Raw genomic sequence first — 27546 nt, 5'->3', positions numbered from 1 at the left:
ATGAAATGTGTAATGTGTTACATTTACATTTACATTTTTAACTATATACTAGATTAGTTTTATGCGCTGTGAAGTTAAAAATCATTATTTTTCTCTAAACCCCCTTTTCTGTCTATGTGCGTCCTTCCTGAGCATCATGACTAATTTGCTAGATCTTCTTTGAATTGCACCAAAACTCAGACAATGTTGAGACAATACTAGGGCATCGTGCTCCTGTTAATCAGACTATGTCTTCACTGTGTGTGTGTGGGTTGTCCTGATGTCAGAACTGGAGGCAGACAGTCATCTGATCTGGCCAAAGACCTGAAGACAATCCCTTCTCTCAACCAGAGGGAGGGTCGTGTTATTTTCCTCCCTCTAACACAAACACTTTACGCAATCTTTACAGCTCACCTCTCGTCTCTGCTGCCTGCAGTCTAATTTCTGAAAATACTGGTGCACAACACAGGGATTTGCATTTGTGGGAGGACTGCAAAACAAATAAACATTTGCAGTATTGTCAGAGCTTGGGCATTTGTGTTGCAGGGTTGCAAATCTAGACTTGTAAACTACTAATTTTTTTTTTTTCTTTCCTTAAAGTTATTCTGCCATGTAAATAACCATCACCATCTCCCACCACCCCGCCTTCCCCCAGGATCCAGTTGTACAGTTTGGCAGTAGGAAGTGCTTCGGACAAAGGCAGGAAGTAATGAGGAAGTCCTTTCACACAGTTTAAGCTGTAACAACCACTCGCTTGCCAACATATTTTCCTCCACATCCTGCACCTAAGTTCTCACAGGGAGAAACTCACACCGAGCCACAAAAATAAACCTTTACCCTCATTAGGTCCACATGTCCTGAAGTGTTGAAATGCTAAAATGTGTATGATAAGAAATGCTCACACAAAGAAAAAACCCATAGCAACCGTAACAACGCATCTTGTTCTCGCACATCAGTGTCCTCAGAAGCCCTCATCCGCTCTACTCCATAGACTACTTACATTTCTATTAACAGCCTCGTTTCTATGTCTGCGCTCCACTTGGCTGTGTGTGAAAGTGTGTATTTTGTTGTGCATGTGTCCATCTGAATGTCTACTATTACACTTTCACATACACTTGTGTTGTATGTGTGCATGTGTGTGTATGTGTGTAAAAGGATGTGGGACTGCCAGTCCATTGATGAGCTGGAGGAGAGAGGAGACTTTTCCAGATCCCCTGGGGCGTTCGGCTAGCACTGCCTGCATGCTACTGCACTCGCTGTACAAATGGAGCAAGTAGAGGGAAACGTGTGCGCACACACACACACACAGGTGTTTGGATTACCATGAATATCTTATAAGGGAGGAGAAGAGACAAAAACTGAAAGAGAGAGGAAGAGTAGAAGGAAGGAAGTATAGATACAGACAGATGGAGAGGGAAAGGTGGTAATCATGCTCTTGTGTTTTCCTCCCTGGCAGCTTGCATCTTTGTTAACACATCCAAATTAACTTTGATAAGCTGGCATCAGTTATGTACGTGTGCATGTTCATTTAAGGCAAGCCCTCCACAGAAACGCTTTCACTGTCACAAAAGCGTAAAGAAGACCTTGGTTGAAAACGAGAATAAATGTACTACTATTAGGATTGCATTAATTGAGACAGATTGTACACAACTGTACACAATTTAAATATTATCAGTGAAGCATTTGCTCGGTAACTTGTGAATGTGAATGTGAAAAGAGTGTAGCAACAGTGGCTATAATGACAATAATTTATCTTGGGTGTTAACTCTCAGGCCTAATCCCAATGTTGGTCTGAGCTTATTTTGACCAAAACAGTAAAACAAGCATATGTATACCTGTTACGCAAACACACAATACATTGCCCTACACACATCACTTGTTATGGTCTCTTGTTTGGTTATTGGGTTGAAATCGCTTGTTATTACTTTCTCGATAATTAATTAGTTGTTCGGTCCATGACAGAAAATGTTAATCCTTGTTTCCCAAACCTCTAAATAATGATTGATCAGATAAACCTGTTTTAATTATTTAAAATCTCTTAGACAAATTAACGGATTACCAAAATAAACAATTCATTTATTTATGAAACAATAATTGATTAATCATTGCAGCCCTAAAAAGTTGTTTGTCCTGTAAAACAAGTTCCCATTTCCAGGCAGTCAAGTTAAATCCAGCTAGAGGGTGGACAGCAGAGTATAACATTTCCAGCTCAAGTCGCCTCTCACTATAAAAGCATTGCGGTCAAAGTGACTGCAGGTCTCCTGATTGCTATTACATGGCTGCCTTTTGTGATTCATGTTAAATACAGCAAGACAAACGTGTGCCAATATGCTCTTCATGGATTTACTGTACCTTTCAAAACTGTTTATCGCTAGTAGGAAAAGGAACATTGACTGGTGTGTGAAAAGCATCCTGAAAACACATCAAGCCTCCTCCAGACAGCGGCTAATGTTTGGAGCAGTGGCTCGGCACAGTATATGTGCAAAGGTTGTCGCTTTGCTGATCGGCAGCATACCAAAGTTAATGAAGCATTTAAATGTGCACAATATCAGGTCTAACTGTGCAGGCAGCGCTCACCAAGTTTAAATGAAAACATTTACAGTGCACAAGATACCGTAACCCTGAAAATATGATACAGGTCAGCAAATAATACTGGCAAGAAGTTATAAATACATTTATTGAAAGTGTTTAATCATTATCACGTCGGCAAATTAGCCTATGCTGTTGAATGAAAGACGCTGTTTCTCAAAATGTGGTCTTGAAAAAGTTATAACTGTGGGATTGAGATCAAACTTGACCTGTGTATCACATAAAATCCAAATTAAAACTCACACAAAGAGCATCATACGTGTAACTAATTTGTGAAAACTTGAAAATTTGAGCTTGAATTTAATCATTTGTGTTATAAAATGAGCCATTGCAATGCTAGTCCTGAACCTGGCCAACTGAACACTACTGGACTGGGTGGGAGCATCCTGTGTTTATGTTCTTATGTTCCCTGTGTCACCTAGCACTAAATGGCTAATTTATATAAAGTAGCTTCAGGAAAACTTTCATTTAACTCTCATTAGAAACAAACACAGAAAGTGAAGTAAAAGAAGAAAAGATTGAGAGAAGAGTGTGTGTGGGGGAGCAGTCTGAACAAAGCCACTTTTACACCCCAATTAAGAGGCTGGGCTAGTGAAGCGTTTTTCTTTGGTTGTGGGTGCAGGCCAACAGCATGCTTCATTGAGCACCTCCATCCTCACTACTGTCGTTTTCTTCTTCTCTTTAGCCTCCTTTTACCTTGGCAACTTGCCACCCTGACAAAAAGTGTGTATGTGTGTGGTTTTGGAGTGTGTGTGTATGTGTGTGTCTGTGTGTGTACCTGGGAGCCACACTTAAAAACACCCCGCCATGTTTGTTTTGCTCTGTTTATTTTGCTTTGCCCAACCCCTTCTCTTCCCCTCCTGGCCACTTCATCTTCTCCACACCGCCTGTCCACTTTCATTTGATAGTATGAAAAATAAAGCCCTGATGGAAACCACAATAATGTGATTACCTTGGGAAAAAAGCAGCATAATAATGACAGATTTGAAATGTAACATATACACGCATTGGTTCAAATGCTTTGAGATATATGCTTGTTTGATCTCGCCATGTTAGATGAGAGTATTGACAATACTTTCAGGACTGCCCATTAAATATGAAGTTATGATCAGGAAACCATTAGCCTAGCATATCATTAAGCATATTGTGATGAACAGAAAAAAGATTAATCTGCCAGCGACTCCATATTTCACAAATTCCCTTTTTTTTTAATGTTGCTTTACTTTACTTTAAATTGCGTACAACACCAAGGGTAAAACGCATTTCTTTGCATATGCAGTCTAAGGTTTATCTTTTATGATTCCTACATATAACTATACATCTAAAGCAATAACTAATAAATAATAAAATAATACTGTTCACTACATGTCCTATAATAGTCCACGTCTCACATCACTACTGCTGACCACAGCTGGGTGATGATCAACCTGCATTCAACTCTAGTTAGGAGGGTCACAAAGTCATTATGTTAGATGAAGGACATTGACCCATGTATATCGACCACCATCAGAGGTTTAAACTATGTGACTGTAACAGTTTGACAGTCTGATTATGAAAGGAGGGCATTTTCCCTTTGTGGCCTTTATCACAGAAGAGTGGAGCTGCAACTCTCGTTTGTGTGTGTGCATGAATCAATCAATACACCGCGTAGGTGCACATGGAGTGAACTTTGACCTGAAAAGCCTTCTCTCCTCCTGCATGTGTGTATGTTTTTGTGTTATACACAGAAGTTGTTGTGCAAGCACAGTGCTGGCCGGTGACTGTGATACCAACTAAAGCCTAAAACAGTTTCTTCCTGATGTATGCTCAATTGTTTCATCTTAGTTTAGTGTAATTACTATATTCTGAGAAGTTCCTACAGGACCATGTACATTTTAACATGACATTTTTACACACACACGCGCACAGTGGTTTTCCTGCTTGCGAGGAGCATGTATGAGATCAGAGGAATGCAGGCTCTCCCCTGACTTTCACCTAAGGCAACTGGAACCCTGTAAAAACACAACAAATACAACCCCACAGTTTCCACTCACACATAAACTTAAATGCCCCATCTAATGTTCCTTCCTTCACTCTGTGCCTATGTCTGTGAGGGCACACAATTACATGTGTGTGTATGTGTGCATATAAGTTTGTAAACTGTGTGTTTTTTAACAGAAACCTAATTAAACATCCTCACGCCACCACCCAGCACATGTTGTCTCACAAACTTTTATTTCATCTCAAATGTAAGGCTGAAAATTACTACTACCTCTATTATTACCAAGCAAAATTAAACCAATAATTCATTTATTCAGTGCTGCAATAGTTGACTCTCTTCAAGTCCCTGTTTGGCTGCTGTAGGTTACAACCAAGTCTGTGTCATTGTGAGACTGCTGCTCTCACCTCCACTGGGGCCAAGTACTTAAGTACACATATCATACACTCCTCTCAAACACACACACACACAAATACTGGCAAACATTTACAGTAAGTGTGCACATATCATCCCTATGTGTAGCCCACACACACTCGCACTCCGCCTGCTGCAGGGACAGACAACCGTTGCATCATGTTCTAGAAATGGCTCCGACTTTGACACACGACTCTCGACTAAACTGGTGCCTGTCACATGATGCGTGGCTCAGCGTCATACCTGCTCTCCTGGCCTATCAGAAACCAAGGAGACATGAACGCACATGCAAACATGGTCTTTGACGCACTGTACACACTCCTCCTGTTTATCAGCCGACATTCCTTTTCTTAATGTCAGGGCTGTTTGTCTCTGAAACCAAGTTCAGAGCCCGTGATTATCAAACTTCAAAAGATTTACATAAGGGTTCCACTTGGAAGAAACATTTTTAAGAGGATTCAGTAAAACTCCAACAACTGTAAAAGTGCTAACAGCATATCCAACATCCCATCAAATTGTCAAATAAAATCATATGAAAACAATGACTCAGTTAAGTTTTTCATACATAAGCAGCTACCATAAAATGAATTATGACCAACTTTCATTAAAGAGGTATCTCTAAATACTTTTTAGTATGTTTAGAAACTAGAATGTTTAGTTTGTTATATAGCTTTAATTCATAGGTTTGCAATGAGTAAAATCAAAGAGGTTTTTCTCAGATTTCACTTATTGCCTAATAAGCACAGATTGATCTTACTCACATGTCACGATAACAGCTTTTTCCCAACTTTTTCAACAACTATAGTCCTAAATGACAAGTGCCATTGCTTTATCGAAACAAGCTAAATACTATCCAGCTTGTTGAAGTGTGTGTATATGTGCATGGAGATGGAGACTCGCAGAGTCGCACAGAGAGCCATTTCCTGTATTATTTTCCAAACAGTCAGACCTGGCAGAAAATCGAGGAGCCAACATTATAAAGGCGGGCTGCAACAGTCACTGTTCAAGTATAAACATGGCCGAGGTCATTATGCTTTGAAAGTTAGCCTTCCTGTCAGACTACAGAAAAGAAAAAAACAACACACGCTATAATCGCCCAAAAAGAAATAAGCATCGTCCTATGTGCATCTATTGAAAGACGCTCTGCTTTTATGGTAGCAGAAAAAAGACTGACTGACTGGCCAACAAACTGGCAGCTGCTGCAGCACCCAACAAACCCACAACTTCTTTTTACTCTAAGGAGATAAAGTCGGTACAATATCTAACATACTGTACAACATTACTATGCTGTTTATGCCTGTCCCTCAACTCTACCACTCTTGCCTCATTCTATCAGTGCAATTTCTTCTCATAGTCTCTGAATATACAGTCCCCTAACTCAACAATGCAGTGAAGTCATTTCACACATCAAGTGGATTCTAGGCCTATAATTACACATCACTTACCCACAATGATCCAGTCAATGAATGTTAATCAGAGGGCATGGTGTGTCCACCACCCTTTGCTGCTGATATTAGCAGCAGCCGTCTGCACCACACAAATCATGACATAAACCATTTGAAATGACAACGTCAGCTGCCTTAATTGATTTCTGGATGGAAGAAATCTCAAGTGCACTTTGTCATCATGTGTTGAGAAAGGACAACGTTACCATGCGGAGTATGATGGACTCAGCAAAAGTTGCTAAACTATGACGTGTGCAGCCTGTCAATATTTCCACTGCTCCTTGTATCCATGTCTTCTGTCAGGCCAGGTTAAAAGCCAGACAAGATCGACTGTGTGCAATACTGTTTGTATGAGGATCAGACTGAATACACTCTCAGTTTGTATAAGACACGTGAACATAAATGAACACTTACTTCTCTGACAGTACTTCTGCGACCAGCATCGTCCCCTGAAGTGTCCATTGATGGTGTTCTGTTGGCAGATGGTTTGACCTTGGGCCGTGCCAGGACACACATCTCCACACTCCCTCTCATTCTTATTGGCCACAATGAAATTGTCCTCCACTGAATCCAGGATCTTGGACCAGTCCAGAGTGGCCAGGTAGCAGAGGTCTGAATTCTTCTCAATCCTAACAGCACCGCGGGTGATATTCATCAGACTATGAAGGCCCACCTCCCTCAATTGAAGCATCTCATACATCACAAGGGCGTAGTTGAAGAAGAGGTTGTTGCCGCGGATCACTGTCAGGTTGGGAAACAGATCAGTGAGGGTCTCAAGGCCATAGACCCTAAACAGCAGCACATAGTCTGTCACCACTCTCAGTTTTGGGTAGCTGAGGCCTCGGAAGTCCTCGGGCTTGGTTTTAAACATAAGCAGAATCTTCAGGTGGCCCTCGATGATGGTACAGTTATCTAAAGACTGAAGGTTGGCCACATTGTTCCTGATGTCCTTGCTCGGGCAGACTGGAAGAAAAGAGATGAGAAAACCAAAGATGTGAGAAGCAGGTATATTTCATATATTTGTCATAACTTTGAATTAATTCAATTTCACAGATGTATACTTGGGTTTTATTTAGACACATTTTTCAAATTTTCACCTTCTTTTAATTGACGATAAATACATTGAAATAAATCAACATATGACCCATGAAACACTTCAGTGTTAAGTACCTAACTCCACAACAGGTGTGTCTTTGAAATATACGCTGAGGCGAGTGTTGCTGAAACGAAATTATGAGACTTGTATTTCATTGTGTTACAGAGATGTTCCTAACAGCAAATACAGGATATAGTCATCATCATCATCACTGAACCAGTCCTGTCGTTTGTCTATAAAATTATAGAAGAAAAAATGAAAATATCATCATTTCCAATCATACCACCATAAAGCCAAGGGTGATGCTGTCTTACGGTACAAAGCCCAAATAGATTCAGCTTTTTAATCACACAAGACACATTAGTTGAGAAGCTGGACATTTTCCAGGCTGCCTTGCATGAAATAAATATAGGGAGGCTACCAACCATTATTTTCATAATCAATTAATATGTCGATTCTTTTTTAATTAGATTAACATTGATTTTTCACAAAGCTTGAAATGATGATTTGTCCAAAATCTAAAATTACTGTTCTAATTATTTCTTTATCGTATGGAACAATTATAAAAATATATTTTTTTTGTGAAACCACCAACATTTTCTCAAATAACTGACTAATGTTTTCAGACTGATATCAACAGATTTCCCCCCCATTCAAGCCATGAAACCATGGTGATTTAAATAAAGTAGAGCAGTGCCATTCATGAAACAGACTTACATTAGTCCCCTTTACAGTCTGACTGGCCACAAGTGCACACTCTCTCTCTCCCCCTTTCCTTTTCCCTCCGCCCCTCCCTCCCTCTCGCTCTCACTGTCTCTCTCTACACACACACAAATACATTCAGTCTCTCACTATTACTCCATAGAGAAAATTGCTGCATGTTACCGTCTCATCTGAATGAAGCAGACACAAAGGGGTTAAATAGAAATAAAGCTTTGAACCAAATGCTTATCCATGCTCATTCATACTCTTTAACTGCTGCACGCACACACACACGCACACACACTCAAAAACAGCAGCTGTCAGAATGTATGTGTATTCAAATAACACTCAATACGTTTACGTGCGCAGTTTAATCGAGCCAAGGCTGTAGTTCAACAGATTCAGGCAATCGGACAAGTTGCCGAGTTCGAGTATACATGCATCTGACGGCAAGGTGAGCGGTCAGATGGCTCGTGCTGTCGCTCCATCAGTCCAAAAGGAATAACAGTGCTGCAGTGCATGTGTCGTCTCCTTCTACTTCCAGGTCAAAGACCAGGGAGGACATTTTGGTGCACGCACAGAACACCAGGTCAGACTAAGCGCATCACGCTGGAGTAATAGACTATGAATCGCATTATCCAGGTATGTTAGTCTGACCAAGACTAGCTCGATTTAATCAGACTAATGCGTTTACATGACATTAAGAAAACTGAAATATTGCCTTAATCTGACTTAAAGGTGAAGTAAGTAGTTTATAGTGATCTGGAGGACAGGCTGAAATTTACAACATTGAACTGCTCCTCTGCTCACCCCCTCCCTTCCCTGAGTGCTACGGTATCCACAGCCGGTCAAATGTTATCCTCGTCGTCTTTCGCCGTGTCATCAGATGAGGTTTGTGAGGCGAGGGGGAGGGCGAGCTACCGTGGCCGTATCCGACGAAGCCGAGAGAGTGGAGGCGGGACTTCCGCTACAAGTAAAGCGACGCTTGATTTGTTCCCTTGCGTTTGTCCTTACAGGCTCGGATAGAAACATGGCGTCTCGCTGCTAACAGTGGCAATGCAACCGCGGCCCGCGACCATGTTATTTTACATGACTTTTTGAAACACTACGGAAATGAAACAAAAATTATTATACAGCGACTAGACAATGCAGGAGCACATAATATGTATACAAAAGTGGATTTTGTGTCATATAAACCCATAAATACTACACAGTGTCCCTTTAAATCAGACTTTTAGCATTGCATGCAAACACATAGACTGAGGTGGGATTTTTTCACAAGGTCTGTAATACTAATCAGTCAACAAAGAGACAAATAGACAACCCTGACACACACAACCTGGATTCATTGCCGCAACCATTCTCTATTAAAAAATGTTCACGAAGTGGGAACGTGTCTTAACCAGATAAAAATGTCCATCACATGTCCATCATAGTCAGTATGTGAACAGACTTGCTGTTAAAAGAGAATTGATGAACTGCCTGACTCAGTGACGTGACAGCTGATGTGTCACAGATGAGAGAATCATTTTCACAATGTGTGGTTAATCTAAAACCATTTACATTCGACAAGCATGATCATTAAACTCCCTGTTAGTGGGGAGAAATGAAATACTCATTCGTTCACATGACCTGACCACTTGTATATCACATCGACAATACAGTCTGCCAACACGGTCTAAATAAGATAATTTATGATGAGAACTATTCTGAAATTCAACTTTTTACTGAAAATTAAGAATGATCGATGAATAGCTCATAAGGCTTGTGAGAAAGTCAAAAGCAAAAAGTTCAAGACATCCTCTTGGTGTAACCAGTCTATCTTTAAGAAAAGGAAACACTGGAAAGGGGCCTGGGCCTGTTCATGCAGTGTGTAACGAACTGCTTATCACTGAAGCATCTAATGGTCTCCATCCAGTCTGCTGTTTTCAATCGATGATTCAGACACACATCTGCTAATCACAATCTGTCTCTAAGTGTCTTTCATGCATCTTAATGGTGTGAACCCCCATCTGCTTGCCACCTTTTCTTATTTTCCTTATTTATTACACTCAATTTCCCACCAGCACTTTGCACTCACTAAAAAATAATCAATCACACTAAAACACGTATTGTAAAATGGAAAAAAAGTCAACATCCATTGCAGTGGACTGCACCGTTTCATTGGATTGTTATTGGCCAGGGTCAATTCCCATGTGTAAGCTACCTGTTAACTTCCCATTCTGTTAATGGTTAGCAAGACCAAACATGTCAAGTGTCCAGGTACAAACTATGACCAGCAGCAAAACAGTTTCAGTCAGTTCTAATGATGAATACTCAATGAAGTTTGCAATAACTACATGAAAAACAATTACTTTAATTTAAAAGAAAATGCCTGGATCTGGATATATTTATTTATCACTAACATTTATTTGTGTTTATTTATATAGAGTTCTTAAATCTTCTGAATAAAAAAACTGAAACTGAAGTGTAGACTTCTAGGGTACTAGGGTACAACTTGAGTGACAAAGCATTTGTACCTTTTTAGGTACAGTCTCGTACTTTGATTTCTTAGTGTGTACCAAATTCCAGATACCGGTACCCAGCACAAGTTGTGCGATAATGTTTAATCTAATTTCAAAACCGTTACACAGTAATTATTATTTAACCAAATAACAATTGCAAAATTTGTCATGAAATCACAATTCAATATTCTCCCCAAATTGCTTGACACTAATCAGTATGTGTGCAATGATGATGAAAGAATACGAGAGAAGTGATGCATGAGTTGATTTTGCTTTCAGATCCGGGACAGCGCCTTGAACAGACAGCCTGTGGAGCTGATGGGGCCATCATTTAAATTAAATTTATACTGCAATAGAAATCCACAAATATCTCTCTGAGTAGCTGGAAGTTATGTGATAAAAATAATAAAGAGTAAAAATAAAATTTGAAGAACACTAGAATGTGGAGGAAACTTTTAAATGGTGTATTCCAATTATTCCATGTCTGCTGGCGGCCCATCTTTCCTGCAGCCCAAAACAACTATGATAAATCCATTGTAGCTATTAGTCATCTTAACATATTAGACTGAGGGTGAAACAACAAGAGCAACTCTTTCAGTTTAGACAGCTTGCTTTGGCCACACCATCTTTTTCTGGAAACTTGATATAGCACAAACCAAAACACTCACACACACACAAAAAACTCTTCTGCTTTCACTATGTGGCATGGAGTGTTATTCCCAGCAATAATAGCAACCTTACACCTCTCTACCTCTTGTTTCCTCATCTCCTGGACACATCATCGCAGGCCACCCACTCGCTTTAGACTCTAACCGGATACCTACTGTGAAATGTGACAACATAACAAACAACGTCACGCAACACCACGGGGGCCAGAGTGCAACTCACCTCTGCCCGCAATCTTCTTTATGACACATAAGGAGGACACAAGTGTGACCTTTTCACATTAATGTACTTATACAACTGCAGCTAAGAAACATGTTAATGTTATAAGTGTGATATATGTAATTAAGGCTTTTTTCTTGTACAGCAGACCGATGGCCTAGCTTATATGTCACGCCTCCTGTTGGAGAAGCAAAATTGACACAAGGAACTGTTAGTGGGCCATGAGGGGAAGCAGTAGACTGCTGGGAGTTCCCTCAGCAAAATGGAGTCGTGTTTTTCGACTGACAGGAATGAGACAGAGGGGGAGGAGAGGGGGTGTGGGTCATCAGGGGGCAGATGGAGAAGGGGAGAGGGAGAGGGGGAGTGAAGGATTAGAGGAAGGGTGGCTATGTAGTCAGCAGCTGGCTTCAACAGCCACTATGTCTTAAAAATAATGAGCAATCTCCTCTTGCTTCGCAGGTATAAGAGCAGGGGGACATGCAAGAGGAGCGAATGGGGAAGCAGAGTCCGAGGTCATGGGCAAACATAGAGGAAAACATAAAGAGGTGAGGGGGCAGGGAGGTGGTGGTGGGTGAGGGAGGGAGGTGAAAGTGTAACCTGAGCCTTGGGAGGAATAGAGAGTGACGTAAGAGACCTACAAGACGGTTGGTGATCACACGCATGAATGAAGGGCAGCTATGGACAAGTGTGCCAACGTGCACAAACACAGTGGACATTACATTACATTTATTTCCAGGAAACTAAATCTTATCTCAACAATAACTACAACTTACCCATACCCTAATCTTAAAATGTAATGGTTTCCATTACATTTCCATCAGCTTTTAGTCCCCGCAAGAGAGACAAGTCCTTAAAACTACTTCTAAACTAAAGACTATATACATAGATTTATGGGCAAACAACACAGCAATGGCAACAATAATGTTTCCCAAAGTTAACACAAACTCAATAAATCAAGCCCATGACTGGATTTGTGATGAATGAAACTATCAGACAAAATGGCAGACAGATAGATACCGCAGACATGGAGACAGAAGAAGAGACACCTGCTGCACAGTTTTTCATTTCAGTGTCATCTAAAGAAAGGAACCTGTCAAAAAAAATGCTCTTGGGGTTTTGAATCACATACATTACATAAACAAAATAAATCCGGGTTGACGCTCCATGTGTGATACAGACAAAAAGCTGGCCGACAGCGTATGGGTGGGGGATGTTGGTGGACAATGACAGTGACCCCACTATAGTTCAACCTCCCACTGAAGACCACCCGTAAGCAGACAGCCTGGTGCTCTCACTGGCTGTACAGGAGCCCTTAATTACAACAACAACCCAATCAGCCTCTAATGAGCCAGGTTGGGGTGGGGGAGGTGGATTTGGTAGTGGTGATGGGGGGTTTTCTGAGCACAGCAGAGAATGTACTGTACTATTCTGTGGACCTCTAAAGGAGAAATGTGGGCCAGCCCACCCACCTTCCCTGTCTGTTTGACACTTAATTTGGCAGCAGGAATGGGGAGAGGAGCAGAAGGGAGGGAGGTACAAGAGGTGTCAGACAGAAAGAATGCACAGAGAGATAAAACGAAGAGGAACACACAACTTAAAGGGGAGAACAACAATTTAACAATTAACCGACAAAGTTTTGTTTGGTTAAAAAAAGATGCGTCCTCAAGAATGTCTCTTGAAAATAAAATTAATGCATTAAAAAAAAGCAATTGTTTTCTTTCTTTTCACATATCAGACTGTAACATGAACTAAATAAATTGCCAAAACTGGTCCAGCAAAGGCAAAAGCTCCTGTTGTTCATACAAGCAATATTTTAATGTCGTTAGAACCAAGATATGTTTTAATATTATCTGAACATAATGTGATAGTCCATCCTCCACACCAATCCAAAAGAAAAACATATTTCATTTCAGATAAGACACATACTGAACCACAGCATGATCCATCTCGCTGGTTGTTTTTCTGTGACGTAAAGGTCAACAGGAAACTTATCCAATATGCACTAGCTTATAGAGAGATACAGCGCCACCTATGGAGGCAGAGTCAGACGTACGCGGCCAATAAACCGATTTTATCCTCCGCTTGTAAACTACGGTCTAAACTGTGCATGTAGACATACTGAATGTCCTTAACTTAAAATAATATAAAGTGTATTAATAAGAGGCTGTGTATAAGAAACCTCTGTTGAAAACTGAGCATTTAACCCATTGACGCCGGGAAAGCATTGCCGCACTTCTACCATTGACACCGGTAGAGCGGCTGCGCGTTTTATTCTCTCATAGACGCCGGTAAAGCAGATACGTCAATTTTCGTATAAGGGTTCCTCGCGACATTGTTTTGAAATTACTTCGAGCAAACATGGAGGACTTTAACAGCGGAAAGATTTCTGATTTTGAGGAGTTTCGTCTTCGATGACGTCATCGCTGATAACTTCACGCGCTGAACAAATCGACCCGGGATTTATGGTTAAGACATAATTATGTTTGGAGACGAGGTCGGCGATAATGACGATAAATCCCACCGTAATCGACGGAGTGTTTACAACCGCGCACCAGGGGTGACAGTGGATTTATCTGCAGATGCCGCAGCGCTGTAAGCATCATCACCGGCACATGTGAAGCAGAATGTTATTACATGATGTTCTTGTTCTTCACACTCCATCAGGACTAAATCAAGGCACTGAAACAAGTTGATATTACTTTATTTTCTTACTGTTTTCTTACTGAAAATAGTTATTCACTTTAATTTTACATTTTTGTATCTAAATAAACTAAATTTCACAGGAAAGCCACAGGTGTAAGCTCTCAAATACTTTTTGAAATGTGTTCCTATATCTGCCACAGAGGCTGAGAAATCAGTCATTTTGTAGCCATTGAAGCTCAGGTTTTAGAGACATTTTTAGGCGCTTCAGGCCATAATGGGTTAATGTACATGCCAAGTATAATTTGTAAACATAATTCATACTGTCCTTGTGTTTTAATGTGGAAGCATTTAATGTGACTCTAAGCAATCATGCAATGGTCTGCAGACCATCGAATTGGCTATACAAGATTTTTAATCAAGAAACTTTCTTTTTTTATATTTGGCTGATTTGACATGTTAAGTGGTGGGAAGACTTCCAAATCTATCCTCAGCTCCCCGACATCAACTGTCACTTAACCTATTTTACTGCCTCTCTGCATCAAATATGAAGCAGAATTAGCTCACTGGATCAACTCATCTTCATGTCAGTTCAGGAATGAGGATGACCAGTGCGGCTGAGGTCATGCCAATGTAATGTCTATCTCTGAAAGAAACTGCCATCTCCACTATTCAGTGAGCACCCACAGCTGCAGCCTCCGTTATAGTGTAGCTACAGTTTCAGAAAAAAAAAAATCTTCTCTTATTTTTAGAGTTGTGCTCCCTGTAGAGAATTTAATATGCATCAGCTAACAGTAGCTGGCTGGCTAGCTCAGTGCTGGCTGGCAGTGAGACAGTGGATCACAGTGGCAGTTTTAGCGGGTGAGAGCAGAGCCCTCTGTGGCCCATGGACCGTCCTGCCTCTGCCTTTCACTGTAGCAGAGGGCAGCCACATGTTAGCTTAGCGTGAAACTAGAACTGTCTTGAAACCAGGTGGCAGCTAACTCTGGACTGTGAGAAGTTTCCCCTCTCGCTCTCTCTCGCGCTCAGCTTAAACACACATAGCTCCTGATGAGGTGATCTGCTGATTATAGATTTGACAACAGCTCAGTTGCTGAACAAACCCCAGGAGAGAGAATATGCGACCGTGGTGCCAAGTAGACTGCCAGTGGAAAAATGCATTTGTTTGTTAATATAGCTGTGGAAAGTCCTGAGAAGTAAAGCCAGCTCCCTGTGCGCCCACTGCCAAGCTGTGGTTTCTACGGTAAAAAAAAAATATGCTGAGAAATTGCACGAGGCATTTTGATTAACGTGTATCAACTTGAAGCTCCAAAACAAAGACAGCTAAGGACCAAAATAACACTCTGTGAGCCAGGAAAAGATGGAGAGGTGGCAGCATGACTGAAAACATACATCATTTATTTGAAATGTGTTAATAGTAAGAAGAAACGACGACCAAATATGACAAACCAGTGCAGCCGACATGCACATTTTGACTAATGTGTACCACCACATTTAAGGACATCTGATAAAGGTTGGGGGGGGCTTGTAAAGGGAGACAGAGCAGAGATAGAGGGAGTGTGTGGGTTGAAGCACCTGTTCCTCCATTGCCTCAGCCTCCCATTGAGGAGCATGGCAAGGAGAACTGGTCTAACCTATTTATATACAACGCTGGGTCTCGTTACAGCTGTGGCAGAGGGCCAGGCTGTGGCAGATTGGAGCAGGTAGAAAAGAGCAACATGTGCTGTCAGATGGCTGGCCAAGAGAAGAGAGGCCTAAATCAGATCACACTAGTGACTTTGGCTCGCCTTCTTCGCTCTACCTTCCAGCACTGGTCGGGAGCGAGGGGGGCAGAACAAGAAGAGCAGACAGATGGTTTGAGACAGAGGGAGACAAAGAGACAGAATGTAAACAGAGAGAAAGAACGAGGAAGAGAAAACAGGTGTGTGTGAGTGAGTGAGTGGGTGGAGGTGGTCACTGTCACTCGTTTTTAAAAACAATGACTCACTACTTTCTAGTTCTAATGAGTTTGATTTGACCTTGGGACTCGTGCAGTAGCTGCTAGGAGGAGGAGGAAGGAAAATAAAGGTGTAAAAGCATAGTTGGGGGAAATACAGCAGAATAAACAGGAGCAGAATGTGTGTGTGGACAGCACTGTTTGACACCTGTAACATGTGCCCATAATTCCTCTAGCCCAAAAAGGAAAAAATAACAACCAAGTAGCTATGTGAAGACTGGCAGTAAAACATGTCTCATCCAGACAATAAAAATTAATATAGTTGAAATGTATATCACTTTTATATCCTTATTTTGAACTTTGTCCACACAGCAGTGCTACAGATGTGTGATTGTGTTTAAATCCTCATGTTTTTTTTTTATAGTTGCTATTAGCTCATGCGTTGGCATCGATATATTTTAATGCGTCAGATGCTCAACTGTTGTGAATCATGCATTTTTTTATCTCGTCGGTTAACATGCATCTGAGAACAGTGAGAAAGAAATTTAAAAAGAAACATTGGAAATGTCGGTCATGTAAAAAACGATGGTAGATAAAATGACAGTTCTTTTTTAGCAGCACTTTTGATAACTCAAAATTACGATCCCCACTGGAAAAAAAAACAAAAAAAAACACCAGTGACAACTATCTTTTCTATTCAATGTGTCAGGTTCAATTACCTCCAAAACCTGGCACTTTGACTCTGAATTCAGTACAATTTACAGTTCCTCAAACATCAAAACGTTTCGTTTCAAACAAACGCACAGCCCACATTCTTTATATTCTGTTAATTTAATTAAGTCAGCGTGTTTCCTGTGCTGAAACCAATGGAACAGCTGGTAACACGCAAACCAAAAGGAAAAAAAAAACTGAACAATTCTGGCCACACCTTACAAAACATCTTAACCAGGTGGTACTCCAAACAAATAAAAAGCATGTTAGGGGAGCAGCATTCCTGACATAACATTTTGGAACACAAGACTATGAAACAGGAGCAGGTAATCAACTGCAGGCTGGACTGTGCTGGAGACAAAGTGCAAGACAGACAACACACACACACACACACTGAGTAATAGAAAAAACATCTGATGCTCCTTTTGATCTTCCCACGTTAGCAAGTGGAGCGCAGTGCAGTGAGTGTCTTGGTGTGGTGAGCCTCAGCCTATGAGAGAAGCAGCCAGGGCTGAGTATCCTTGCTTGACTTGCAGCCACACAGCAGCAGCTGCAGGGCCCGGCCCCACCAACTCTCCGACCCACAAACCAGGGCTACACAAGAGGCTGGATGAGCTACGCCTGCCTGGTGACACTGCCAAGCCTACGTCCTCCATCCCATATGGCTTGCTTTCTTCCTCCAAATCTGCCTATGTATCTGCTAATGTCCTCTAGATAGGAAGAGTTCTAATAAAGCTACAGCCACACAGCAATAACATCAATATGATTGAATGGCCATGTAAGATGGTACACCAGCCCCCCGCTGTATATCAACATAGCAACCCTTTCTTTTACACTCAGTAGTTTTAACTCTGGGGTTCAGTCGAGGTGTTTCCCTGCGTAGTGAATGGACGAGCCAGCGCATCCCGAGCATAGCAAATCTTATTGATTTGTCTAGATTGCTGCAAGGCTGCCAAGTCCAAGCTACAGCTGAATCAAAAATTCAAAATGAAGAGTAACAACACCCAGAGAGGAGGAAATATAATTTCAACTGCCTTAAAGGAGACTAATTGTTTGAGTGTGGATGTGTGTATCAGCCAGAGACTGTTTACAGAGACAAGTTAACAAGCAGGGGAAACAAGCAAGCATGCAAGAAGAGATGGAGAGAGCAAAGTGATACAGGAGCAACGAGAAAGAAAGATTTCAGATCAAGAGAAGCGACAAACCAAGCCGGAGAACAGGGAGAAGCAAAGGCTAGGCTGGAGGGATGGAGAGCAAAGGGCCCAGGTTAGTTTAATGGCTTGTTTGTCTGCACTGTTAGACCACCAGTTCACACCGGTTGCTGCAGGAAAACTTAACTAAACTACACAAACATGCAGACACACATCCTGCCGCTGCTTCCTTCTTTCCACAACTCTCCCTCCCTCTACCCTTTCCATTGCTCAGGCCTGTCCTCGCATCTTTGGTGCCTAAGGTTATGATTTATGTACTTTTTTTTTTTTAACGGCACTTCTTTATAGAATGTGCTATCATGAACATGTTATCAATAAACAAACATGCGCAGCTATCCTCTTCCCTGCAGTTTGTTTTTCCACAGAAAGTCTTTTCAATAGCCGCGTTCCTCTGTTGGTTTTTCCATATGGGATATGCAGAGCAGGCTAGGTAAGGCACAGAGTAAATAACTGAGTCACGCCGGCTTTCGAAATGACCAACAAATCAGTCTGCTGTTGCCAATGACAGCCTGGTCCCTGGAGTAAAGGGTCTGTGGCCACTTGCGGGTATTGTAAAATGACTTCCATTAATTATGCTGTCATTTAACAGCAAGGTCTGATTTGATACGAGACCCCTTTAACTGTAAGTGAATTAGAAATGCTTGATGCTGGCTCATAAACTAGGTGCAAGCTCTTCATCTCTGTCGCTTTTCACTTCATCCTGGATTCAGTCCCTCATATCTTCTCTGAGAGCGCTACCACTTTGGGGCAATCTTTTCACTCCACTTTTGTCCTCCTAATTAGCCGTTGAACATTGTTATAGCAGCATAGGGCAAATTATGGCACTGCACACACATCAACAACTATCCAATGGTATTAAAAACACAAGATCTGGACTGAATTCTTAAGAATTTGATGTTTGACTTGCTGCTGAACAACTTAATGACTTAGCAACCCCACTTTAAGTTGAAAATCACAAGGTGCATTAAGAAACAAGTGTCACTATTATTAGATGGTTTTTATAAAATAACTCACTGCCAAGGATGAAATAACTGGTAAAAAACTTTACTACCAACACAGAAACAAGCCAGTTAATAAATAAAACCATACAACATGTATATTCTGCAATTAAGAAGTGAAATGTACTGCCTAGACAGGGATATGTGAGGCACGGCCAAAGTCAGACCCGTCTGGTTATATGACGTGTGGGTGAAATGGTGCAGAGGTGTACAGTGAAAGGAACTTTGGGAAAGCTCTCTGTGAAGCAGGTGGCCCCCGTCACCCTCTCCATCTGTTGTGATGTCGGTGAGGGTGCAGGGAAGAGTGTGCATGCATTACATGATGCAAAAGTCATGGAGGTTCGGTGTTGATTGAGGTGAGCTAGATTCCTGTCTGAGCCAGACTCCCTGAATTATGACATGGCCTATGTATCTAGAATCAGAATGTATTGAATCATCTTATAAGGGAGAGACGCACACGGCAGCAAGACAACAATCAGGAAAGATTATGTTTGCATAAAGAGAACAGCACTCAGGGGGCCAGGAGAGGCAAAACAACTATGAGTGTACAACACTTGCAATGGCAACTCATTAATGTGTTATTATGGGCTACATTAAAGCAACACAAAATGATGATCCTACTCTCTGTCATCACACATTACAAACGCAGGTTAATATGATTTAAAAGCAGCGAGGCTTTGAGTGTATTTAGACATGGGACGTGGGGGAAGGCTGGAGCCTACCGCCAGCACAGTTAGTGCTGTCACCATAGTAACCCATCTCAGCCCGTTCATCAGTACAAAAACAGACCCCCCACACCTTGACAGACGCACCACCACTGAACAAATTACACATACAAGCATGAGTGCCCAGAAAAGACACAGACACAAACAAAATGTGCAAATGTTACACGCTCAAGTAAGTTTTGTGTGTCCCTGAAAATGTTGAAAATGTAGTATGATGTAAATATTACTTAGCCCTAACCATGCTACAGTATTAGCAGTGTGTGTATGTGTAATGTCCGCAGGTTGTGCACATCTACAGTGTGAAAGAAATACAAATCAGTGCATGAGAGTGAACCCTCTTACCCCGGTGGATGGAGGGAGGGATTGAGGGATGGGAAGAGGGAGGGAGAATGAGAGATAGATATGGGAGGAGAGGGACTTCCAGCATAAAGCAGGAGAGCAAGCGATATACAGAAAAGGAAAATGTGCTGTGTTCCAATCTGCTATAGTTAGTTTGATTTTCCTCAATTTAACTAACTAAACATGCCTAGTGCTCACATGGACCTCGTATGAAAGAAAATTCATTATTTTACTCACCGACTCATCAGTGCTAAATCCATAATGTAAATTTGTCACTGTCAAATTTACATTAAAGGTCAGACTTAATGAGGAACCTTTGCTAATGGCCACTGCTCTTTCAAAACAGCGACAGTAATGTCATCATAAAGTGCAACTCTTTTCTGTTTAACCCTGATACTTGAAGACTAGAGAAACACAAATGGCTAAAGCAGATACCTCTGGTGTTATGACAAAATTAACACTGGCTAGCAGACACTACACAGTGTGGTGAGATTCAATAATTGAACAGTATGTCCTAGATTAATTAATGCTTGAAAAAGAAATAAGACAAAAAAAACTGTAAAATGTTGACCGGTTTTACTTGTATTTGTATTATTTATTTGCTTTTTAAATTAGCATTTTGCTGGCCAGCCTGAATGTTTCCAGTCAAAAGTTGCTGTAGTGTTCTATATGCCCTGAAGAAGAAAGGTGCGGTTTAAAGCTTTTTTCGTTAAATTTCAACAGTCACCTCGTTCTGTAAATGATGTAATGACAAAATTATCAATTAACTGTTCCATCATCTCTAGCTAAAAGTCCATTATTTTGAATGCATCTACTTCTGCTTAGTAACGGTTATCAATATTATGAGCCTGTGCCTGTGTTTATGGTTGTAATTAACTGCTGGGAGACTCACTAAGCTGTGTGTCAAATGGCTAAATCTCAGTCATATGACGGCCCTCAAAATACATTTAACCCCTCGAGTTCTGCTCCTGTCCAACAACCATACACACATGCCAACAGCCATAGCCATGCGTCTCAGTGCCCTTATAATTTAAGTATATTTTTCTGTGTTTTGAAGTGGAAAATGGCATTTGTGCCAGGCATAATTAAACTGACTCCTCATAAATTGTGTTCACAACAATAGGATGGAATAAACACATAATGACGCAAATGCCTTTTGCCATTCTTAATGTAAGAAAGTCAGAGTAAATAAAATGAACCCAATTTGTTTGTTTGAAAGGCAGAATAAATGGTGCTCAACGTGCAATACATGAGCACCATGAGCAATACACCAATTCTAAAGAATCAGGCATATTCTCTAAAAATCTAACAACATGGATAAATCTGGATAAACTTTAAAATGTGAAAAGGTTTCCATTCACACCATTGTTTCGATGAAAAACTGCTGTCTGGTAAAAAGCCAAAATAATACAAAAACACAGGGCAGACGCCAGCTCCTTATAGCACCTGTACCAAACTGATTCCCTCTGCTTTTGAATAACTGCTGAATAACAGAGCAAACAAAACCTAAATACTAATGGTTAAAACGCAGATGCTTCGGTGAAAATAATATATTTTCCCATTTATCCACATTAGGATATGGATATGGCCTCACAAAGTGTCTCAAAAGAGCCCTTCGCTGATGCCTGCATTACAGAGCTAGATCAGGTTGGATTTGACTGTGAAGTCTCCAACGGTTAAAATAGGGCAGAACCAAACTGAGAGAGAGAGAGAGAGAGAGAGAGAGAGAGAGAGAGAGAGAGAGAGAGAGAGAGAGAGAGAGAGAGAGAGAGAGAGAGAGAGAGAGAGAGAGAGAGAGAGAGAGAGAGAGAGAGAGAGAGAGAGAGAGAGAGAGAAAGACCATTCATCCCCTCCCAACTTGACCACATTTCTGTGCAGTGAGGTTTACACAAACTATTACACTTCTTCATCTATGAATGGGAATCAGAAAGGTCATCTGCTCAGCGCTATATTAAAAGGTGCAGCTCTACTAAATCATAAAGACCAACTAGATCAAATTAAGAATAACTATATATAATATACTCAACATTAAGCGATGTTCAGTTATGTTATTTCAGACAAAAGAGAGCATAAGAATTGTTGTGGTCCTTTCGTTTTATAATCAGTACACTACGGCTTAACAACTTTAGTTTTTTCTCTCTGGTATACAATGCAATTTCAATAAACTACACTGTTTCATACTGGAAGGATGAGAACGTAAAGAAAAGAATTGTTTCCAACATTTGTTACATTATTTAAAGTAAACAAGAGATAGAACAATCACAAATAGAAGAATGAAATTGCACCAATTGTTTTGTGTGAACCAACTGTGAATTTGATTTAAAAGTATTTAGTTTAGTGGCCCACCATAAACTAACAGTTTGGTTATTCTCATTGTTAAATGCCAGTATAATGGCTGCTCATTCTTTAGAGGTGATGTTGCCAGAGCTTTTACAGAGGTCAGCATTTTTCAAATTACCTTTAAAAAAAACTGGGTGAACTTTGTTCTAAATAGTGTGTCGTAAGCAGACAAAACTGAACACACGAGCAAACATGCTGCAGGAATGTATTTGCCTGTCAGCTGATCAAATTGTAAAATGAGAAAGTCATAAGGTCATGTTTTGTTTTACCATCCCCTGCTTTGCATAGCATATGCACACAAGTGCAAACAAGAGGGAAAATGTTTTGGTGAGGAAGGAGCAGTTGAAAGGAACGCTCTGGCAGTTAAGACCAGAGGAGGAAGCACTTAGGAAAGACATCCAAACAGTTAATTTCCTTTAGCAGTACATATTACTTTCCTGGCCAACACACAGCTGGTGGAGCCTCAGTTCATAACACATTTGTCCGCTGGCTTTGTAAACACAGAACTGCCTGAACATACAATTCACAGAAAATCTTCCGCGTTGTAAAAGCCACTATGTATGTGTGCGTGTACTCCATTGAACATACAGTGCAGGGTTTTAAACAAAGGCATCACAAAAGCAGAAAAATCCGTTATTGAGGAAAACAAAGCAAGCAGAAATCACGTTAACCGATTTTAAATGTGAGTATTAGAATTGTTATTATCATGAAAATAGATCGAATTAATATGAGCTACAGGTGTATTACTATCTTGACTATTCTAAAACCTAAGAATAGTAGCTGTATTATTAAGTTGTGAGCATTAGACACTGAACATTGTGCCTTTTCTTGTAAATCAAGGGTTAGGGTTAGGGTTAGGTCCTGTTGTTTATTATATATGATCTGTTACAGATTTGGCAGCCACACTTTGGCACTGGACCTCACTTCATTCCACCCAATTAACAACATGGGAAGTGATTACATTAGTTATTCCAATGCAGTAATGACAGACGTCATGTTGGTGTGTGTACTTGTGTTTTTTTCTTTTGTATCATGTTAGTGAAGTTTCGTTAAGTCCAGCCTGTTCCTTCACTATGAAGAAGGTATGTCTGTACATAGCTGGAACTGGAGGTTCATGTAATTGTTTCCAGAACATACTTTATAAAAACTGCTTTTCAAGGCAGCCTAAAATAAAGGATTCTGTTGAGGAACCAACAGCCTACTTTCTAACATTCTTCACCTCCAGCTTGTTCATTGATTTCACGACATCATTAATGAAGTTTTTGCTAATTTCATTACGAAACACATCATACAATTTATCCATTAGATGAAATGAAAGCGTGGTAGTTCAGGGGGCCTCACAAGGCACAGAGCTGGTGCTAACAAGGCAGCCCATTATTGAGCCTGCCACTCTAGTACACACTGTTCTCATGTGTGGCCACGAGACACACACAGATACATGGAAACATACATTACCCGGAAGTGGGCACATTAAGAGCCGAGACGTGAGATCCTGCATGCAGCACATGTTGTGTTTGGAACATACGGACATGTACGCACACACAAACACACGGGCACCTGTATGGTGGGCCACTTCAAACACATTCCACTATGCACCGAAGAGAGCAGGGGTAATCAAAGGAACAAACAAATACACACAAAAAGAAGGCATCTCAGCTTGCATTCATTTTTAAAAATCGGATTCATGTAACTGGGAAGAAAACTAATTGTATGTGTGCATTTCAGTTATCTGGCTTGGACACAGACTAAGTGACAGAACTGGTGAAAGGAGCATATACTGTGGAAAATAACAGCACATACATACACACATACATATTACCCCTTTCCAGCAGAGCTGTGCTTACATGCCTGAGAGGAACAAGAAGGGGGCATGGCTCCCAGTTGCACAACTTGTTTTTTAGTGAATTATACTAGGAGACAGCTCAGCGGTTACTTCAGAAAACTGTTTGCTGATAACTCCGACAAACAGCCCAATCAAAATCAACTAAGACCAGTCTCACATTGAGCCTTGTAGCATTGTTTAATGAGCAGTCAGCAGATCAGAGCCACAGCACGGTTTATATATATCAATACTGCTTCCTCTTTCCCATGACTGAGGTGGAAATGTCAGATGTCAGGCAGTGTGTGGATTCAGAATGAAGTATTCTCGGTATTTTGGTTGTTGTCCCCCCCCCCTCCCTTCCTCCAGGCGTAAACATCTCCAGAGTGCCAAATATGGTCACTTCCCAGAGAAGTGAGTTAATCAGAAACCAGAAACAACCAATGAGATGTACCTCACTCCATGAGAAAGTTAAAGAAGAAAAGGGAAAAACAAGAAAGAAAGAAGGGGAAAAAAAGGGTACTTCACCTACAACATTTTCTCTTAAGAGCCCCTTTCAGGGGCCTCTGTTCTGTCTGCATGAACTGTGTAAAGTAGCCAGAACATTTTCTTTGAACCTGACCACTGGGAGCCACTTTTGACAAATGTAACTCAAAGTTTAAACATCCACCATGTTAACTAAATGGAGCAGCACACAGTCATGTGATTAGAGGTACTCATTCTTCCATTTGAAACAGGTCTTTCTGCTTACATTTACCCTGTACTATGTTCATGTTCTGAAAAAAACTTTGTAGACTTGTGCAACACATCATCTACAGCACTGAACACAAGACTCAAAAGGGCAACTCTAGGCCAAAGGTTTGAACTGATAAACAAGTAAATGTACATAATTCAATTCCAAAACAAATGTTTCTTATTGAAAATAATTTAATTCAAACTAAGATACTAAATTGGTAAGTTGCCACGTGGTCCTGTCTATTTAAGAAGGTCTGTCTTTTGCCACTGATCAATGTTAAAAATGTAAAATTCTGTTTTAGATTTAGTTTAATTTATAGTTTTGATTTCTATTTGACGTTTTCTGTGCTATGTGCATAAGTGTATATTTCTCAAAGTGTTATTTTCTTTATAAGAGCTGAATGATGAATTGTTTTTCAGTTAAAATTGCAACTAGAAACACAATTAACAAATTGCATAGACTGCAATTTTATCATTCCATGTTTTAATATTTATAGTATTATTTATTATGCCATTTAAAAAAAAAAAAATTCAAAGCATTCTAACGTTCTTATTCTTGCATTACATTATAAAAGTTAATATTTTGATAGTAGGGTGTTTTCAGCCATTATCTATATACCGTAAATAAAATGTATACGGTATTCCCTCTCTTTTTAGTTGTGGATATAATATCTTGCAACCGTTATGACTTGCTGATTCAATTTCTGAATCATTCAAAATGGAAGAGGAATTAACAGTGACATGAATCTTTGCCATAGATTTCAAAACAGCCAATAAGACAATAGGCTTCAATAAACAGGGCTAATGTTTCCACTATTTGTTTGCATCAATGTAATTCTGCAAATGTGAAACATGAAACATGCAGACTGTGGTCATAGGTGGGGTTTGCACCACAATATTTATGCAACATCACTTTACAGTCACAACAATTTAAAAAGGGAAAGTCCTCGTTTAACAGAATCTGATATGGATGTCATTATCTCTGTGTCTGTCTGTGTGCGTCTCCCCTGTGTCTTGCAGAGCACCACGGTACTGTTTGGATTACACGCTGCTATAGTCTACAATTCAAACCGCTGATCCATTGATAAATACACCACTTAGAACACACACAGTGCAGAGGAAAAGACATCCACTGTCGAGTCCGAGCTGGAGCTAAAGATCACTGCAGACCAATACACCACAGTATACTAGTACACGGGTGAAGCTCATTTGTTTACGTTCGGGCTGCAGGAGAGACAAGCGCATGTGTTGTTGTTGCAGACTGTGTATGTGTGTGAGTGTGTGTGTGTGTGTGTGTGTGTGTGTGTGTGAGTGTCGCAGGCCTAGCTGCGCTCACAGGGCCAATCCTGCAACTCCCAGTTTAGCCTCGCTGCAGTAGACCACCCTCGTCCAGTTACAGCGACTAATCTGGCCCTGGGGCTGACGCATCCAACACAGGCCGCTAAAATATGCAACTTTAAGACACAGCACGGGGAGGAGGGAGGAGGGGCGAGGGAGGGATTCTACTGAGGAATATGAATAATGAGCGCGCGGGCACAATACAACGCAATAACTGAATACACTGGCCCCTTAATTAGACGATGTGAGAGAGAGTGTACGCATGCGCAGAAATGAAACTCTAGCAACATCAAAATAATAATAATAATTATAAAAAAAACAATCACATTGTCATAAACGCTACATGAAGTTCTTCTAGTTTTCCTGTTTAATTTAGTGACCTGATCTGTGTGTTAAGTGGTGTCCTAATCACACTTCATTTTAAACTGAAGATATTTATTTTAAAGTTACACATCTCTATAACTGCTCAGTAAATGGTGGTGCAGCTGGTATAGAAACACACCAACGCTGACAGTAATAACAACAATAATAACAGTAATAATAAGAAAATAAACACTTACTTTGTGCTTGTATTAGACCACATTGGCATATCACGCAGGTGCAGATGATAAAAAACACAATTTGGGCTCTCAGATTTAGCGTCCACCGCCTCATTTTGACTTGAGAATAAGAAGTTGTGCTGTCCTCTTCAAGCTCCTTCAAAACTCCAGTCTCGAGCAAACATGTGATTTTAAAAAAAGTCACTGGTATAGCAAAAAAAAACAAAATGAAATAATAAAAATAAAAACCTAAAGGTCCAGTGAGGACAGCTGATTCAAGGTTGCCCCCCGCCAGCCGGGGGGGAGGAAGGGGTTGGTGGTAAATTTATGAGTATCTTCTTGGTCTGTGACAAATAAAAAAAAAACAGCACTAAATAACGTGATCTTGGCTTCTGGTGACACACGTGTGAGTGAAAATCTTCATTTTCCATAAGCGGAGGCGCCAGTCCACGTTCATCTGCTTAGCGTTGGTGCTGCACCCAGTAAAACGAGAGATACTAGTGTTGTTATTAATAAAATCCCACAGGCAGGGAGGTTTAATGTGGAGGTCCCTGAATGACGTCCACCGGATTCATGTTTCTCTGTGAATGCACTGCTCCAGTGAGGGAAGACCCACTTCAGAA

At 40.7% G+C, this 27546-nt stretch overlaps 1 protein-coding gene across 1 annotated transcript in view; it reads right to left on the bottom strand.

Moving 5' to 3' along the window:
- insrb (insulin receptor b) overlaps nt 1-27055 on the bottom strand; it is a gene marked incomplete at its 3' end in the record, with an annotated part of 70462 nt that extends 43407 nt beyond the window's left edge. Inside the window, exons 1-2 of the mRNA XM_083888436.1 lie at nt 26945-27055; nt 6820-7368 (exon numbers count right to left, since the gene is read on the bottom strand). Coding sequence (XP_083744562.1) covers nt 6820-7368; nt 26945-27038 — 643 coding nt within the window. The 5' untranslated portion in view covers nt 27039-27055. The remainder of the gene's footprint in view (nt 1-6819; nt 7369-26944) is intronic.
- Nucleotides 27056-27546: the final 491 nt, after the last annotated feature.

The sequence above is a fragment of the Microchirus variegatus genome (genome assembly GCF_963457635.1).
Source record: "Microchirus variegatus genome assembly, chromosome: 4".
NCBI classification, from domain to species: domain Eukaryota; kingdom Metazoa; phylum Chordata; class Actinopteri; order Pleuronectiformes; family Soleidae; genus Microchirus; species Microchirus variegatus.
Note: the sequence above shows the minus strand (reverse complement) of the source record. Positions and strands in the feature narration are given on the sequence as shown.